At 38.2% G+C, this 15,729-nt stretch overlaps 1 protein-coding gene across 1 annotated transcript in view; it reads left to right on the top strand.

The window, feature by feature from the left end:
* Positions 1-8,372: 8,372 nt before the first annotated feature.
* St8sia6 (ST8 alpha-N-acetyl-neuraminide alpha-2,8-sialyltransferase 6) overlaps positions 8,373-15,729 on the top strand; it is a gene marked incomplete at its 5' end in the record, with an annotated part of 118,678 nt that continues 111,321 nt past the window's right edge. The window contains 2 exons of the mRNA XM_026407738.2: positions 8,373-8,500; positions 9,003-9,101. Of these exons, the coding sequence (XP_026263523.2) occupies positions 8,373-8,500; positions 9,003-9,101 (227 nt within the window). The remainder of the gene's footprint in view (positions 8,501-9,002; positions 9,102-15,729) is intronic.

Below are 15,729 nucleotides of genomic sequence, written 5' to 3'. Positions count from 1 at the left end.
CTTCCAGATTTATTGCATCAATTAATTAGTTTATATTTGTTAGCTATTTTTAAAGAAGATTTAATATACTGTGGAGTTCTATTTAAATACTAATTATTCTATTTAAATACTTACTTTTAAAAATTATCTCCTTCTCATCTGGGTTCATGACCAAGAGTTCTTCATTGTAAAATTATGGTATTTGCCACTAAATGAATGGAACTGGAGACTATCATGCTAAGTGAAATAATTCAATCCCGAAAAACAAAGACTGAATGTTCTTTTTGGTATGTGGATGCTAATACACAATAAGTTGGAGGGAGGGGATGAAAGAATAGAAGTTCAGTGGATTAGACAAAAGGGAATGAAGGGAAGATTAGACAAAGGGAGATGGGAATAAGAAGGACAATAGAATTAATCCATATATGAATTATGAGTTACCAGTGTAACTCCACATCATGTACAACCACAAGAATGGGAAGTTATATACCATGTATGTATAATATGTTAAAATACATTCCACTTTCATGTATATCTAAAAATAACAAATAAAAAATTAAAAAAGAATTCTTCATTGTAAATTACAATTATGCTCTGCTTGATAATGTGGTTTGTTCTGAGAAACATGTCATTGAGCAATTTTGTTATTGTGCAAATATAATAGAATGTATTGACACAAACCAAATGACTTAGTCTACAACACTCCTAAGCTATATGGTATAATATCTCTCTCTCTCTCTCTCTCTCTCTCTCTCTCTCTCTCTCTCGTCTATCTACAAATATATATTTGTAGATAGACACAAAACCTTTATTTATTTATTTATTAATGTGGTACTGTGTATTCAACCCAGTGCCTCACTCTTGCTAGGTAAGTTCTCTACCACTGAGCCATAACCCCAGCCTATAACCTCTTGATCCTAGGCTACAAACCTGTAAATAATTGTAACATAATGGTAAGTTTTTGTATACCTAAACATATCTAAACATAGAAAAGTTACAGTAAAAAGGCTAGATGATGGTAAATTTTCAGTTTCATTATAATCTTGTGGGACCATATTTGCATATGTGATCTATTATTGACTGAAGTAAGTCTAATTATATGGTGCATGACTGGAGTAATTTTGATCCATGTATGGTTGGATTATAAGTTGATTTTATTTTCCAGGAGACATACATAAATGTTATGAATCGTGAGTTCCTAAATATTTGAAAACTTCATATGTTAAGAGAACATTATTTTGATTGGGTGTAGAATCATTGAGTCAAATGTTTTCTGCTTAAGAACTCGGTAAATATATTTTTTCCCTAATATCACCAAGGTGAAGTTAGAAGTTAGATTCATTTTTTTGTTTTTGTTTTTAATTTGTTTTAATTAGTTACAACATGAGAGTACAATGATCTTGACATATCATACATTTGAATCAGATGGGATATAATATCTCATTTTTCTGAGTATACAGGTTGCAGAATCACATTGGTCATACTAGATTCATTTTTAACTGTTTATTCTCTCTAGATACCTTTAAGATACCTTTAGGATGTCTTCTAACAAATTCTGTAACAAAATAAGTCAACATATTTGTTGTTCTCTATTAAATTTCTTTGAAATGCTATTAATTCACATAGCAAATTTAGACAATGATGACATGAAACATCAAAAATTCACATATTTCTCTATTAAAAATATAATAGAAGAAAATTTTTCTTCTATTATATTTTTATATAGTTTTAATATTTTAAAAAAGAAAAGTTAATGCCTCTATGAATGCATGTATGATATCTGGATATATATATTTTTTTCTTTTAACCAATGTCTTTTTCTTGTTTCTTTTCTTTGTTTTGTTTTGTTTGTTTGTTTTGTTTTTGTAATTTTGATCAGTCTAATCTCTGATACTGGATCAGGTTTTTTGCCATGGAAGTTCTACTTCATATACTTCTAAAAGAATTCAGTTCTCGAATGATGGTTGATCTGGTTTTGTTTTTGTTTTGTTGACTCAGTTTTCATCATATTCTATTACTTTATTATCTATTCTCTCTGTTCTTATTTCTTTGGGTTCTCCTCTATCATGATAGTTTATACTATATTTGATTTCCTGGGGAACAAAAAGTAGCTGTTGCTTGTTTTCCGCTGTTTCCTGGAGTCACGTTCTAACATATATTTTTCTTTTGCTTTTTACTATTTTTACTCCTTGGCTTTTGTCATATATTTTGCAGAACTTTTGTATTTTTTTTTGTTTATGCATCTTTAAAAGAAGTCATGTCTATTTCTTCCTGCTACTTGCTATGAATGGAAGATACTTGGCCATCCTTCCTTTTTACTTGTACATGTATTGAAACTTAGTTGGATATTTTTTGTTTAGTTATGTATCTGCTTATAATTTAGATTGTATGGAAGTGGGAAAGAAAACCTGAGAAATTACGGCATATTTCGTATATTATGTCTGCACACTACCTCTACTCCTCAATCTGTTAAAGAAACTGGAGATCTGTGAATAGGCAGGATACCTGGGAAGAAGTCTGATCCATTTAAAAACCAATGGATCCAAGGCCTTTTGTTTATTTGGGTAGGTAGGATAGGTGAGTATTTTCCTATGGCAAATTGATTCTCGTTAGTAGTTACAACATTCTTTCATGGAATCTCTCCCAAAAATTAGCACTAATTTTGGATCATCATTACTTTGGGAGGGGGGAGGGAAACAACTCTGTTTGCTGAAAGCAGAAATATTGGCCACCATTTCATTTTTGGCTTTGCAGCTCTGGCCATTCACATTGACTTCTTCTTATTTTTCTGTGGCTTCCCCTGGCCTTTGCCCTTCCAAATTGAGTATTAGAGTCTTGAAAACTTTTCTACTTCTTTCCCACAAATCCAAGGTCATAAGTAGGGGAGATATGTCTTGAACTTTGAATTCTCATCCAAGTGGTTCATCTTTGGCAGGCATTCATTTTATAGTTTCAGGATAAATAGTTTCCATTTCTCTTTTTGGTCCCTTACGATCTTTTAAGTAGATTTCAGAGACAGGAGTTTGAGAAGTTTTAATGTATTATACAATAAAAAATTCTATTTTGCAAAATGAATAATAACCCTTAGTTTTTCTGTAATTTCGTTATACAATCATTAAAATTAAAACCACTTTATCCATGGAATTTCCTTTTTTTTTTTTTTGCATTCAATTAGAAGTGGGCAAAAATCTGCAATAAGACATTTGAAGAGATGTCCCTCATACCAGGTCATTGATTTATTCAAGTTATTGTTACTTTTATTTACATCCTACGGTGTATTGAAAGCATGGCGACTTGGTTATACTATTCTTATGAATATTCTCTCCGAGGAGTAGTTTAATGTTATGAATGTGCTGTTGTCCTGCAGTCTTCCCAAATGTTTAATATTACAAAAACCAATGAGGCAGTATGGAAATATTAGATACTATACTTTCTAGACCAAGAGGTAAAAATGTCACCAGATGAAGAAGAAGATAATTTTGTGTATCAATTTTCTGTATTTCCTACAGCATTCCTTCCTTTTTTATATTGAGGATTCTTATTCACATATTCCAGGGAGATATATGTATGTGAGATATATATATATATATAATTATGAGTATATCTATACCTGCATATACATAAACTATGCACACACACACACACACACACACACACACATATATATATATATATTTTTTTTTTAAGAGAGAATTTTTTTTTTTTTTTTTTTGTAGACGGACCCAACACAATGCCTTTATTTTTATGTGGTGCTGAGAATCGAACCCGGGTCCCACCGGTGCTAGGCGAGAGCTCTACCCCTGAGTCACAATCCCAGCCCCCACACATATATTTTTATAGTGTGCCATATATGTATATATGAAAATACACATATAAAAATATATATATGTGTATATAGGACACTTGATATTTGGATTCCATCTTTATGAACCCCCAAATATCCATGCCTATGGAAATTTTATATTTTTCTAGCTTTCTCTTGAATCATCTTTTTTGTTGTTGCAAAAAATCACATATTTCCACTATACACAGCCTGACATCAAATACTAGAAATAGCTTCAATTTCCAGAAAGATTTTCAATAAATGGGACATTGTTTACATATTAAACTTCCCAGTCACCTTTTGAAAAGTCAGTTTGTGAAAGTAATGGCATTCATGATGACCAATGACTAATAATAAAGGCCAAATGAGAGGCAAATGCTGGCCCCATGTGTTGGGTAAGGTCTGCTCCCTTACCTAAAACAGGTAGCAGCTTTTTCATCTTATCCTGTTTCTGTTCATGGCCTCTGCAGAATCTCAAATTACTGCAGTGGCAATTATTACTTTGGGGTCGCTGGTCAAACCTGCAAATATTAAGTTGTCAAATGTATACTTGGTATTGGTTCTATGGCTGATAATATTTAAAGCTTGTGTTTTTATCCCATTCCTTTCTCTCTCAAGGATAAGGAACATAACTCATGTCTTTCCAATCCAAATCTTAAACTACTAAGTTTGTGGTAAAGTTCCCTACCGTCACATTTTAACACTGGGCTCAGAATTCCCATTGCAAATTTACACTTGGTTTTCCAATTAAAATAGGCTTTTGTGAGTCTCCTGCTGATAGCCAATCGCTTGATAAAAAGCAACTTCATTTGCATCCTGGTCTGGGGAACCCAGTGCAAGGTTGAGTCTTCTGCAGTTGCTTTGAGCCCAGCTGTGCTGAAATATTAGACTTTAGTAAATTAGGTGAAATTGCAGCTTCCTGACTGATACAATGATGCCCTTTTCTTTTTCTTCAAACCATCTTTGGTATGAGCTGTCTGTACTACTTTTCTGCACTGAGAGAAAATTCAGAATATCTTCCAAATCCAGACAACTCTTCCATTTGCATGATGATTGTGCCACAACTACTTATTTAACAGAGGGCTTAAACTTTCAAATATGTATAATTCTATTACTATATAATTTTAGCCCTATTTGGATACAGCATTACTTTATTATATCAAATTCAGATAAGCAATGAGATCCCTAAAAATGTCAGTCTTATGTAAAAGTAGAAGCTTTTTCTTTCTTGATTAGTATATATTTAACTACAGTGGTGATCTATAAAAGGAAATCTTAGTTTAACCGGAAGGAAAGTGACAATGACACTCAGAGCGACTAAGAGATCTTTATTGTGGTGGTGTCTGATTAACAGGGAAGGAAGAGAAAAGAGAGAGGAAGAGAGAGAGAGAGTGGGGAAAGAGAGAGAGAGAGAGGTCAAAGTGAGGGACACAGAGAGCAAGAGACGGGGGCCAGCAGAAGAGAGTTTTTATAGCCAAAATCTAATGGGGTCTCTGGGTCTGCAAGCTGCCCTGTGGCGTACAGTGATTGGATCACTCTGTAGTTGCTAAGGGTGTCATCTTCTGCCTCCAGGCAGATGGGGCAGGGGTCAGATATGGATTTCCATTGCACTAGACGGGTGGAAGTCAAGTGTTCAGCCTTGAGTGGGGTTGAGAGTTCAGACTTGAAGCAAACTAGTGATAAGGAACCAGATGGGTAAGGATGAGGGTCAAGTGTTCAGCCCACCCTGCAGCTAACATTTGTTCAGCCTATTTTGCAACTAACCTTAACCACATTCATTTTCGGTTTTCTTTTTTCCTCTGAAGAATAGCATTAGTTATAAAGTGTTTTTACTCATTGATCAAACAGTTTTAAAATAACTTTATTAGATTTTTTTTAATGTGGTGCTAAGGATCAAACCCTGTGCCCTACACATGCTAGGCAAGTGCTCTACCACTGAGCCAAAAACCTAGCCCTCAATGGTCAACATGTATTGGTCAGCTACTATGTGCAAAGTTCTAGTTTGTTTTCACCAAATATTTTTATAGTGTTTGCAAAATTAACAGAAAGGGACTAGGCAATCTTGTATTTCACTTCTTGACGTGTTATTTTTCTTGTGACAAACTCTCTGGTGTCAGCTTTATTTGGTTCTCTAGTCTACTTGCTCCCCAAAGTTTCTTTACATTGGTCTCTTTTAGGTTAAGACCTTATACTTTTAAGAAACTCCAGTAGAAACCTAAATATTTTTGTTACTTTGTATAAGTAGTTCATTAATGTTAACTCATTAAAGCTTTTTAAAAGTTTTAGCTTTCTCATAATGCTTTTATAAAGCTGCTCACAAGATGGTAAAGTCCAAGGGTTGGAAAAAAATCTCAAATCTATACTAAAGTAGAACAATCTTGTGTGCCTTCATGTAACCACTATGAGGTCTGTGATTAGTTGATGTTTCCCAAACATAGTTAGGTCTAAAGCCTAGGAAGGTTGCTTGGGTGGAGATGGGGGGTTGGGCAGCCCAGGGGCCACATGAGGTTGAGCTAGCTTAGGGCTGAAAGAGCTGAGACCCATTTCTAATTAAATAATTCAAGAACCTGACTAGATCCAATCATCACTGGATCACTGTCCAGCAATAAATGAGAAAGTAACCATTTCAATAATTGACATGGACTAAGCCAAGATGATGTAAAGCGGGAATTTGTGTCTTAGATCCTGCTGCTATAACAAAAAATATCATGAACTAAGTGGCTGACACAACAGAGATTAATTTTTCAAAGTTACAGATCAGGATATTACCATGGCCAGGTTCCAGTGAAAGAACACTTCTTGGTTGGCTGATAGCAGGCCTCTACTGGAGATTGAACCCACAGGCACTTAACCACTGAGCCCCAACCCCAGCCTCAGCTCCAGTCTGTTTTTTTATTTTGAGACAGGTTCACTAAGTTACTCAGGGCCTCATTAGTTTACTGAGGATGGCTTTTAATTTGTGATCCTCTTGCCTCAGCTTCTTGATCGGCTGGGATTACAGGTATGGCTTACCTCACTGTGCAGAGAGGACAGAGAGAGAGAGGATGGGAGTTAGTGTGAGTGGGGTGCGGGGAGACAACAAACCCTTTCCTGCCTCATCTTTTAAGCGTTGTCACCCATTGTGAGAAATCCACCCTTATGACCTCCCAAAGGCCCTATGACCCAACCCATCACATTGAGGATTAAGGTTTCAACACATGAATTTTGGAGGGATACCAGCATTCAACCCATAGCAGCAATAAAATAAAAACTTTGTAGACAAATTTAGCAGTTTATTTGAGCAAAGACTACACATAAACCAGGCATCACTTAGAATCAGAAGTGATTGAGTGAGCTCAAGCTAGCAGTGTGAGCGAGCATCAAGCTTTTACTGGGGAAACACAGAGGCTTAGTAGAGAAATCACCTGGTTGACTGGCTATATCTAGGTGGCTGCCTTATTTGGATGTGATGTGATGAGTTGGCTGTCTATGATTGGCTAAAACCTGGTTGCCTGTGACTGGCTGAAACTTAAAGAGGTCTTTATATTCGTAAATCAGGTTCCTTGTTAGGTAGGCGCTAAAAGTACAGAGAGAGCCTCAGGCTAATGGCTCTTTAACAGCAGAAGGCCAACTTTTTCTGGAACTTGTCAGATAGGATATGGGCTTTGAGAGTTATAGGATCTCTATAACCTCTCCTCAGTTCTGCTCTTGTAGTACAAAAGCAACCATAAATCCCACAGTCTTATATGGTCATGGGTACTACAGAGTAGCGTAAAGTAGTGGACACGGAGGTAAGTGTTCTAATAAAACTATTTACAAAAACAGGCAGGGGGTGGATTTAGTCCTCGCCCACCCCTAAAGATTTCCTAGATTCTGGTATCAATGAGTCTGCGTTTAAGAAGGGGAAGTTACTGTTTCCATGCACTGCTGTGTTCTATCCAACCTCCAAGTCCTGGCAGCCTTTAATGTGTGGGAGGATCCAGTAGAGCGACTCCACAGTTTTCGAAGTTTCTGAAGTGGGCCCTTTTTTCTTTCCTCTTTCGCTCCTCCAAGTCCTTCCTCTCCACCGCTGCGACACAGACCCAGTTGTGGTGTGATTGGGTGGGCTGCGTGGGCTTCAGAGGAGCCATGCGGGCACTCAGAAGAAGGTGAGGGCGCGGAAAAGTTGAAGTCCAATCAGCATGGAGTTGAGCTCCGCGCCCCAACCTTCAGGTGACCCCGCGCGGTGGCGGCAGAGGCAGCGGCGGCTGCAGCGACCAGAGCCCGCAGCAGCTAGGAGCGCCTCCGGGAGGACAGGCGGCGAGCTCGGTGAATCGTCATCTGCCAGCGGAGCGCCGAGCTTCGGCGGGCCGTGGCTGGGTGAGAGACGAAAGAGCCAGGACACAGCTTCTTTTCTCTCCCCGCCAAGACTGTGCAGGCTGGGCTCAGGGCGCCCAGAGTGTGCGGGCCCTCGCTGCGCTCTGTTGTCGCCCCTCGCCGCCGCCTTTGAACACTGGGGGTGTGCGTGGCTACGGCCGTGGTGGCGGCGGCGGCGGCAGCGGCGGGAGTAGCGAGTCGGGGCCGCCCCGGCTACGCTTCGCCCGGGCATCGGCGGCGGCGGCGGCGCCCATGGCTCAGGGTACGGCCAGGGTGCGCGCTGCTCTCCCTGCTCTTCAGCCTGCTACTACTGCTGCTGCTGCGCCTGCTCTGGTGCCCCACCGACGCGCCCGCCCGCTCCAGGTAATCCCGGGCCCCCGCAGATCGACCTGCGGGTCCCGCGCATCCTTGCCGTGCGCCCCGCCGTGCGCCTCGGGAGCTCTAGGCGCAGATCTGCTTGCCTTGGGCGCACAGACTTTTGGTAGCTAGGGGAACAAGCAGAGGGGTAGCAGCTGCCTGAGGAAGGGGTGGGGCATGGGGGTGACTCTTGGATCGGTGGGCATCGCCATGGATGGTGAGGGACCTGTCAGGGTGGTGGGGGCTCCAGTGTGCGTCGCTGTGGGTGAGAGAGCTGCGGAGCAGGACCTGCCGTCGGGTTCCCTACCAGCCTCCCGGGGCTCTCCATTCTGGTCTTTGCTATCCTTTCCTACCCTTCTTAAGGCATTTCCAACTGTGCTTGGGGAACTGTCCCCGGAGCCGGGGTGCGCAAAGATGCCATGGCTAGGCTTGGAGCGCAACGCACAACCTGCCAGCCAACAGCTCCCCGGGAGGTGTAACAACTTATTTTTTTCCCTTGGTGGTGCAGGCTCTTGGTGGATGAAAGCGAGGAGGATCCCCAGGGCACTTCCCCAGCGCTGAGAATACTCAGGAGCCCCGCGCCCCCGGTACCTCGCACCACGAACAGGTACAACAGGTACCCCCGCGGGGCGGAGGGACTGGCGGGCGGACTCCTGGGCCGGACCAACTAGCTTGAGCTGTCAGCTTGGGATGACAGGATTGAGTGTGTGTGTATGTGTGTGTGTGTGTGTGTGTGTGTGTGTGTGTGTGTGTGTATTACTCTGAGAAACTCTTGATGCTCACTTAACCTTTGAAAGTCTGCCCCTCTATGTGAGTGTTGAGTGGTGTTTGGAAACCCCCTCCCCCTAGAGAAGTCGCTTCTCCTTTTTGAGGGATTAGTTGTTTTTTTTTTCCTTCTATGGTTTAAAGTGTATCATTATTAAGATTCAGGTTTGGAGGATTTGAATTCTTGGGTGTGCTGTAAACGTTTTTCTCCTTGGTGAATGAAGACTTAAATTTTTTCCTTTATCATTCATATGAATATTTAAACACAGACAATAATGATTTGGGTTTTCTATTTTTTTTCTGATCATAAAACTAATACAACTCAGGAAATACAACAGGAAAAATATATAAAAGAAAATAATTCACTAAGTCCCAGCACCCAGAGACTGTATTCATATTGTTCTATTTTCTTCTAGTGGTCTTTGCCATATATACATATTTAAAAAATACAGTTTAGATTGTATTTTGTACTTTGTGTTCCATCTTTCTCCCTAAACATTGTAGACCTTTGTACATTTTATTAATTTTGTCCTAAAACATTGCTTTTGATTATTGTATAACCCATTATATGAATAGTCCCTAATTTATATAACTGTCTTCATTTTTAGACATTAAGGTTGTTTCCTGGGGTTTTTTTTTTTTTGGTGTGTGTGGGGGGGTTGCTTTCAAAATTCTATTAAATCCATCCTTGTTTGTATATCTTTATCTTTGTTTCAAATTAATTCCCCAGAATGAACTGATAGAAGTTGGATTATTAAGTCAAAGAGTATGTGCATTTAAGGTTCTAAATCACATTTCCAGTTGCTTACTAGAAGGATCAAATCTATTTATGCTTTCACTAACAGAATGTACTGCTTTGTTCCTCAGCATTGCTATTATTATTATTGCAATCTTTTACTGTCTCACTTCTTCATATCTCTTGTGAATCCTTTTCCCTCTGTTTATCTTCCTGTATCACCTTAATCTTCTGATTGCATGACTGGAGGTTCCCTCCTTTGTGGCTCTGGCTTGGCACTATGAAAGTCCAGAAGTACCTGGAAGAGACTCCAGAGTGAGGAACAGCACTGCCAGACTCAGTCCCCTGTTGAATGTCATATTATACTAGAGGCATTAACAAATTCTGAATTAACAAAAGCTTGTGAGAAAAATATTGGCCTATGGTTTTATTTTATGCAGTTTTGTGTGCGCAGATGGGTAGCTTTCTCAATGAACTGGGGGCATTTCATTTTCTTCCAAGTCTTTTGACTATTATACATCCTGAGGTTTCTGCTTTGGGAAAGTTTGAAAGCATGTACTCATCAAATGATCTGATCCCAGGTCAGCGAGTGTGTGTGTGTGTGTATGGTAGTTTTTGATGAATTTTACAGTTTATTTTGGCACACTTCTTTTCCATTTGGCATACTTCTTGAACTAATATAGGTAATTAATTCATATTTTTTTGAGTGTGGTTAAATTTTTCATTTATACTGTAGTGCTGTGTTAGTAGAAATCTCTTTGCCCTTTGATCTGCTTTATATCCCCTTTATCACTTTTAATTTTGATTACTTATGTATCAGGGGAACAAACTTTAGATCACCATACTACTTGGTTGTATAGAGAAATTGCAATTTCTTATTCTGTAGCTGGTCTGATCTTCCTCATTAATGATACCAATCAGAGGAGCCCCAAATGAATGAACTCTTCTTATGGGCCAGACACTTATCTATACCCTTTATTAACTCTTTTAATCCTTAGAAATAGTAAGAAAAACCTGTATCATTTTATAGGCGAGGAAACTGAAACACTGAGAAATTAAGTAAATTACCCTAAGTTATAGATTTCCAAACTGTGCTACTAGGAATCAAATCCATGGACCTGGAATCCCACACCTAATCTCTCTGCAGTGCAGCGTTTTATTGGTGCAGGGCCATTTGGTGTACGTACGTTTCCTTAAAACTCTTTCTGGTAATATTTACTCTGTTAACAAATTATTCATATCTCAGATTGCTCCCAATATATCCTTTCACTTAAAAATGACATCTAGGTGGGTGTGGTGGCACTCACCCATAATCTCAGTGACTCAGGAAGCTGAGGCAAGAGGATCCAAAATTTTAGGACAGCTTCAGCAATTTAGCAAGTTCCTGTCTCTGAATGAAAAATAAAAAGGACTGGGGATGGAGCTCAGTGGTAGAGCCTATGGTTCAAGATCATGGTACACTTTAACTCCTCTGGTCTCCAGAGTGATGTTACATCTTTTCTATTTGGTAGACAGGCCCCCTTTCAATAGCCAGGTATGAGATCCTGCTGCTTGGAGTTCATTCTTTTTTTGGTCAGGCATTACACCTGTTAGTACTTCCTAGTTATCTGAGTGCCCACTGATGCTATAAGGAATCTGGTGAAGGGTTTCTTTGGATCCTTTTCTACATTGTCACTTTTGGACTTTTGCTACAATACTATCTCTCTCAGCTCTAGCTAGCTAGTTCCACAGTCTCTTAGCCTTTTAGGGGAACCATCTAACCTAACCATTGTTGGTTCAGGAAACTTAATATCAGGGCCTCCCTCCCTTGTGATCCACCAAGATGGAACCCCACTCAAAGTTGATTTCAAAGTAAGGGACTGCTCAAGAGATGATCTGTTTCCAGAATCTTAATAGGAGGATGCAAAAACCTCCTTTCCCTCTGTTATTGTCCTTGATGTTATCGTGTTATGGCCCCCACCTGCTTCTCTCCAAACCCAAACTCTCTTCTACCTTTTTGTCTCTTCCTCTCATCTGTACTTCATGATAGGAATGTGCCGATTCCCCTCTGCTTCATATTTTGTCATGACTCAAATACAAGCTTTAATGGCAAATTGTGGGGGTCAGGGGAAAGGAACTGGGAAAACTCAGGGAATGATGTCTTCTTCTAGGTCATGTGGTTAGTGTGTTAAAGGAGGGGAATAAGAGAAAGCTCTTGGAGATGAAGCAAATTCTATTTTGTCTAGAGTAGAATATTACCTTATACTTTCTCTTTGCATTCTTTCTGTATAAAAAAAGTCTTATTTTTCTCCACCAACCCCCAAAGATGTTTCTAAATGCTTCTAGAAGACTGATGTATTAAGAAAGACAGAAGAGCCCAGCCGCTTCAGAGGCTGAGCCAGGAGGATTGTGAGTTCAAAGCCAGCCTTAGCAAAAGCCCGGTACTAAGCACCTCAGTGAGACCCTGTCTCTAAATAAAATACAAAACAGGGCTGGGGACATGGCTAAGTGGTCGAGCGCCCCTGAGTTCAGGCTCTGTACCCCTTCTTCCTTCAAAAAAAAATGACAAAAGAGAAAATATATTAATGATTTAAAAAATATTATCTCATTACAGTGGATTTTTTCTCTTCCAGATAAATTGCCAAAAATCTGTCATTGTCAAACAAGGAGCTTTTGGATTTAGATCTTAACTCTTGTATCTCCATATTTCGTTTATGTTACTTTTTTATTTTAAAATATCATTTTTCCCCAGTGTAATGTCTTGTAGAGCCTGTTTGACTTATTTATGTAATTTCCTCCTTTTTGTAAAAGGATATTTACAAAATCCTTTTACAATTTTACAAAAGGATTTGTAAAAGGATATTTAATACTATGAATTTTCCTTTGAATAAAGCTTTGGATATTTATTTATTTTTAGGTACTAGGGATTGAACCCAGTGGCGCTTTACACTGAGCTCCGTTTCTATCCCTTTTTACTTTTTATTTTGATAAGGGGTCTCACTAACTTGCTTAGGATCCTGCTAAGTTGCTGAGGCTGGCCTTGAACTTTTAATCCTCTTACCTCATCCTCTCAAGCTGCTGGGATTACAGGCATGTGCCACCATGCCCAGTTCCATTTATTCATTCATTTATTTATTTGTACTAGGAGTTGAACTCGGGGTCTCCTGCATTCTAGGCAAGCAGCCCTAGACTAATTTCTTAAGTTTGAACACATGGTTTCCATATTTAAAAAAAAAAAAAAAAAAAAAAAATATATATATATATATATATATATATATATTCCATGTTATTTGATTACATTTAAATTTTTTATTTTATCTCCATTATTATTTTGAGGATGATTTAAAAATTTCTTTATAGTGGATTTTTTCTTAAGAATTAATCGAATAGTTTTTAAAAATAATATTAGTTTGATTTTTTATTATGAAAGAAATCCAATAAAATGCTGCTATGATATTATAAGTGAGTTCCCAAATATCCAATTATTAGAAATAAGGAGCTGAATTATTGTGAGACTAATGAAATGGTTAGCACAAGCCTGTGTAACTAGCTAACCTGGAGTTGAAGGGTCTCACTGTGAGATCTATCCAGGTCCTGGCCATGGTTCCGTACCTTTTCATGGCAGTTGTTCATTCTGACTTAAACATCACGGATGAGGATTTAAGATCCTGTAGCTGGCTAGAACTTTCTGGACAGCAATAGCTATTCCTTGACGTGTTGGTTAGTTGATGCCTGTTTTGACTTATCTGGGATGTTTGGACAATTACCCCCACTCCCCAATACCACATATGTTTTCCCAAAGAGGTTTGCCTGCTGTTTCCCTTAGTAACCCTGCCCTCCCTGCCAGTAATCCTTCTTTCCTGAAGAGGAACTTGGACTTGTCCCTGTTTGAGAACTGGGGCGAGGCAGAGAGCAGACAGCAACTGTGTTATGTTCCAAGTCCCATTATTGTAAGGTGTGTCATTGTAGAGATTTCATTGTAAGTTTTTAGATGAACACAGAGAAAAGGAAGATCGCCTGTCATTTCAATATCTTAAAAAATGGCATTTTATATTTTGTTATATTTTATAAGCATTAATCTAATAATTGTGCTATGAATATTTTTTTTTGTCTTCATACATGTACTTTGAAGAATAATGGCCATCAGATTGCTATGGATATTTTGATACAGTTTAGGAACTTCTTTAAAAACAACATCTGAACTTTTCCCCACGTCATTAGTATTCTTCTTCAACATAAATTAAAGCATGGTTATAGAATGTATAGATGTATCTTAATTAATGTATTCTTTCCTTTTGTACACTTGGGTTATTTATTATCTTCGATTTTGATTTATATTCTAATATGAATGACTTCAGCTCATGCACACACTTTAGTTGTTTGGACAAGTTCTTCTTAAAAATGAAGGGGCTGCATCATAGAATATATGAAATTTTCAAATGTTGCCATGATTTTTCCAATAATTTTCACAAATGGTTGTTGGTTGTTCCAAATTATCCTACTTTCAGAAGTATGTGAGTAAGAGTGACTGTTGACCCTAACTCTTTTAAATCCTGTGTATTGGACTTTTTTCCCCATTTTTTCTAACTATTTTCAAGATGAAAATTTATGTCTTAAATTTTTGTTTACCATTTTTTTCCTTTTCTTTTTTGGTGTTACTAGGACTTGGCATATGCTGGGTAAGCTGTAGCACTGAACTATAACCCAGACCTTTTTATATTTCATTTTGAGACAAGGTCTCTACAAGTTGCCCAGGCTGGTCATGAACTTGTTATCCTCCTGCCTCAGCCTCCCAAATAGTCAGAATTACAGGTTTGTACCTGTGGCTCATGGTGCTTAATTTTCAAAATATTTGCTGGCCATTCATATTTTTTCCCCTAAATTGATTTTTTCATATCCTTGCATATCTTTCCACTAAGATACTCTATTTTCTTATTGATTTTCAAGATATATATATATATATATATAAATTTCAAGCTATATATAGATATTTCATGTATAGACTAAAAGTATAACAGTTGACTTTTATTTACCACATGCTTAAATTATCTTATAGCTTAGTTAACATTTAATTGTGATTATTTATTCTGAAGTTTTCAATCTTCCTGTTGTCATATCCCTGATATTTACTTTTATCAATTCAACTTTTAAATGTATACATTTGTGTGTGTGTGTGTGTGTGTGTGTGTGTGTGTGTGTGTGTGGTGTTGTAAATTAAACCCAGGGCCTTGAATATGCTAGGCAAGTGCTCTGTCATTGTTAAAACACAACCTAACCCTCATTTTATTTATTTATTTTTAAAGTTTTTATTTGTTCTAATTAGTTATACATGACAGAGGAACACATTTTGACATATCATACATAAATGGAGTATAACTTCTCATTCATCTGGTTGTACATGATGTAGAATTACACTAGTTTCAAAATCATATGTGCACATAGGGTAATAATGTCCAATTCATTCTACTTTCATTCCTACCCCAATCCCCCTCCCCTCCCTTCATTCCCCTCTGTCTAGTTCAAAATACCTCTTTTACCCCCCTCCCCTTATTATGAATTAGTATCCACATATCAGAGAAAACATTTGGCCTTTGGTTCTTTGGGATTGGCTTATTTCACTTAGCATGATATTCTCTAGTTCCATCTATTTACCAGCAAATGGCATAATTTCATTCTTATTTAAGGCTGAGTAATATTCCATTGTGTATATATACCATAGTTTCTTTATCCATTCATCTGTTGAAGGGCACCTAGG

This window comes from Urocitellus parryii, chromosome 9 (assembly GCF_045843805.1).
Source record: "Urocitellus parryii isolate mUroPar1 chromosome 9, mUroPar1.hap1, whole genome shotgun sequence".
Taxonomy (NCBI): Eukaryota; Metazoa; Chordata; class Mammalia; order Rodentia; family Sciuridae; genus Urocitellus; species Urocitellus parryii.
This window is presented reverse-complemented; position numbering and strand designations above follow the sequence as displayed.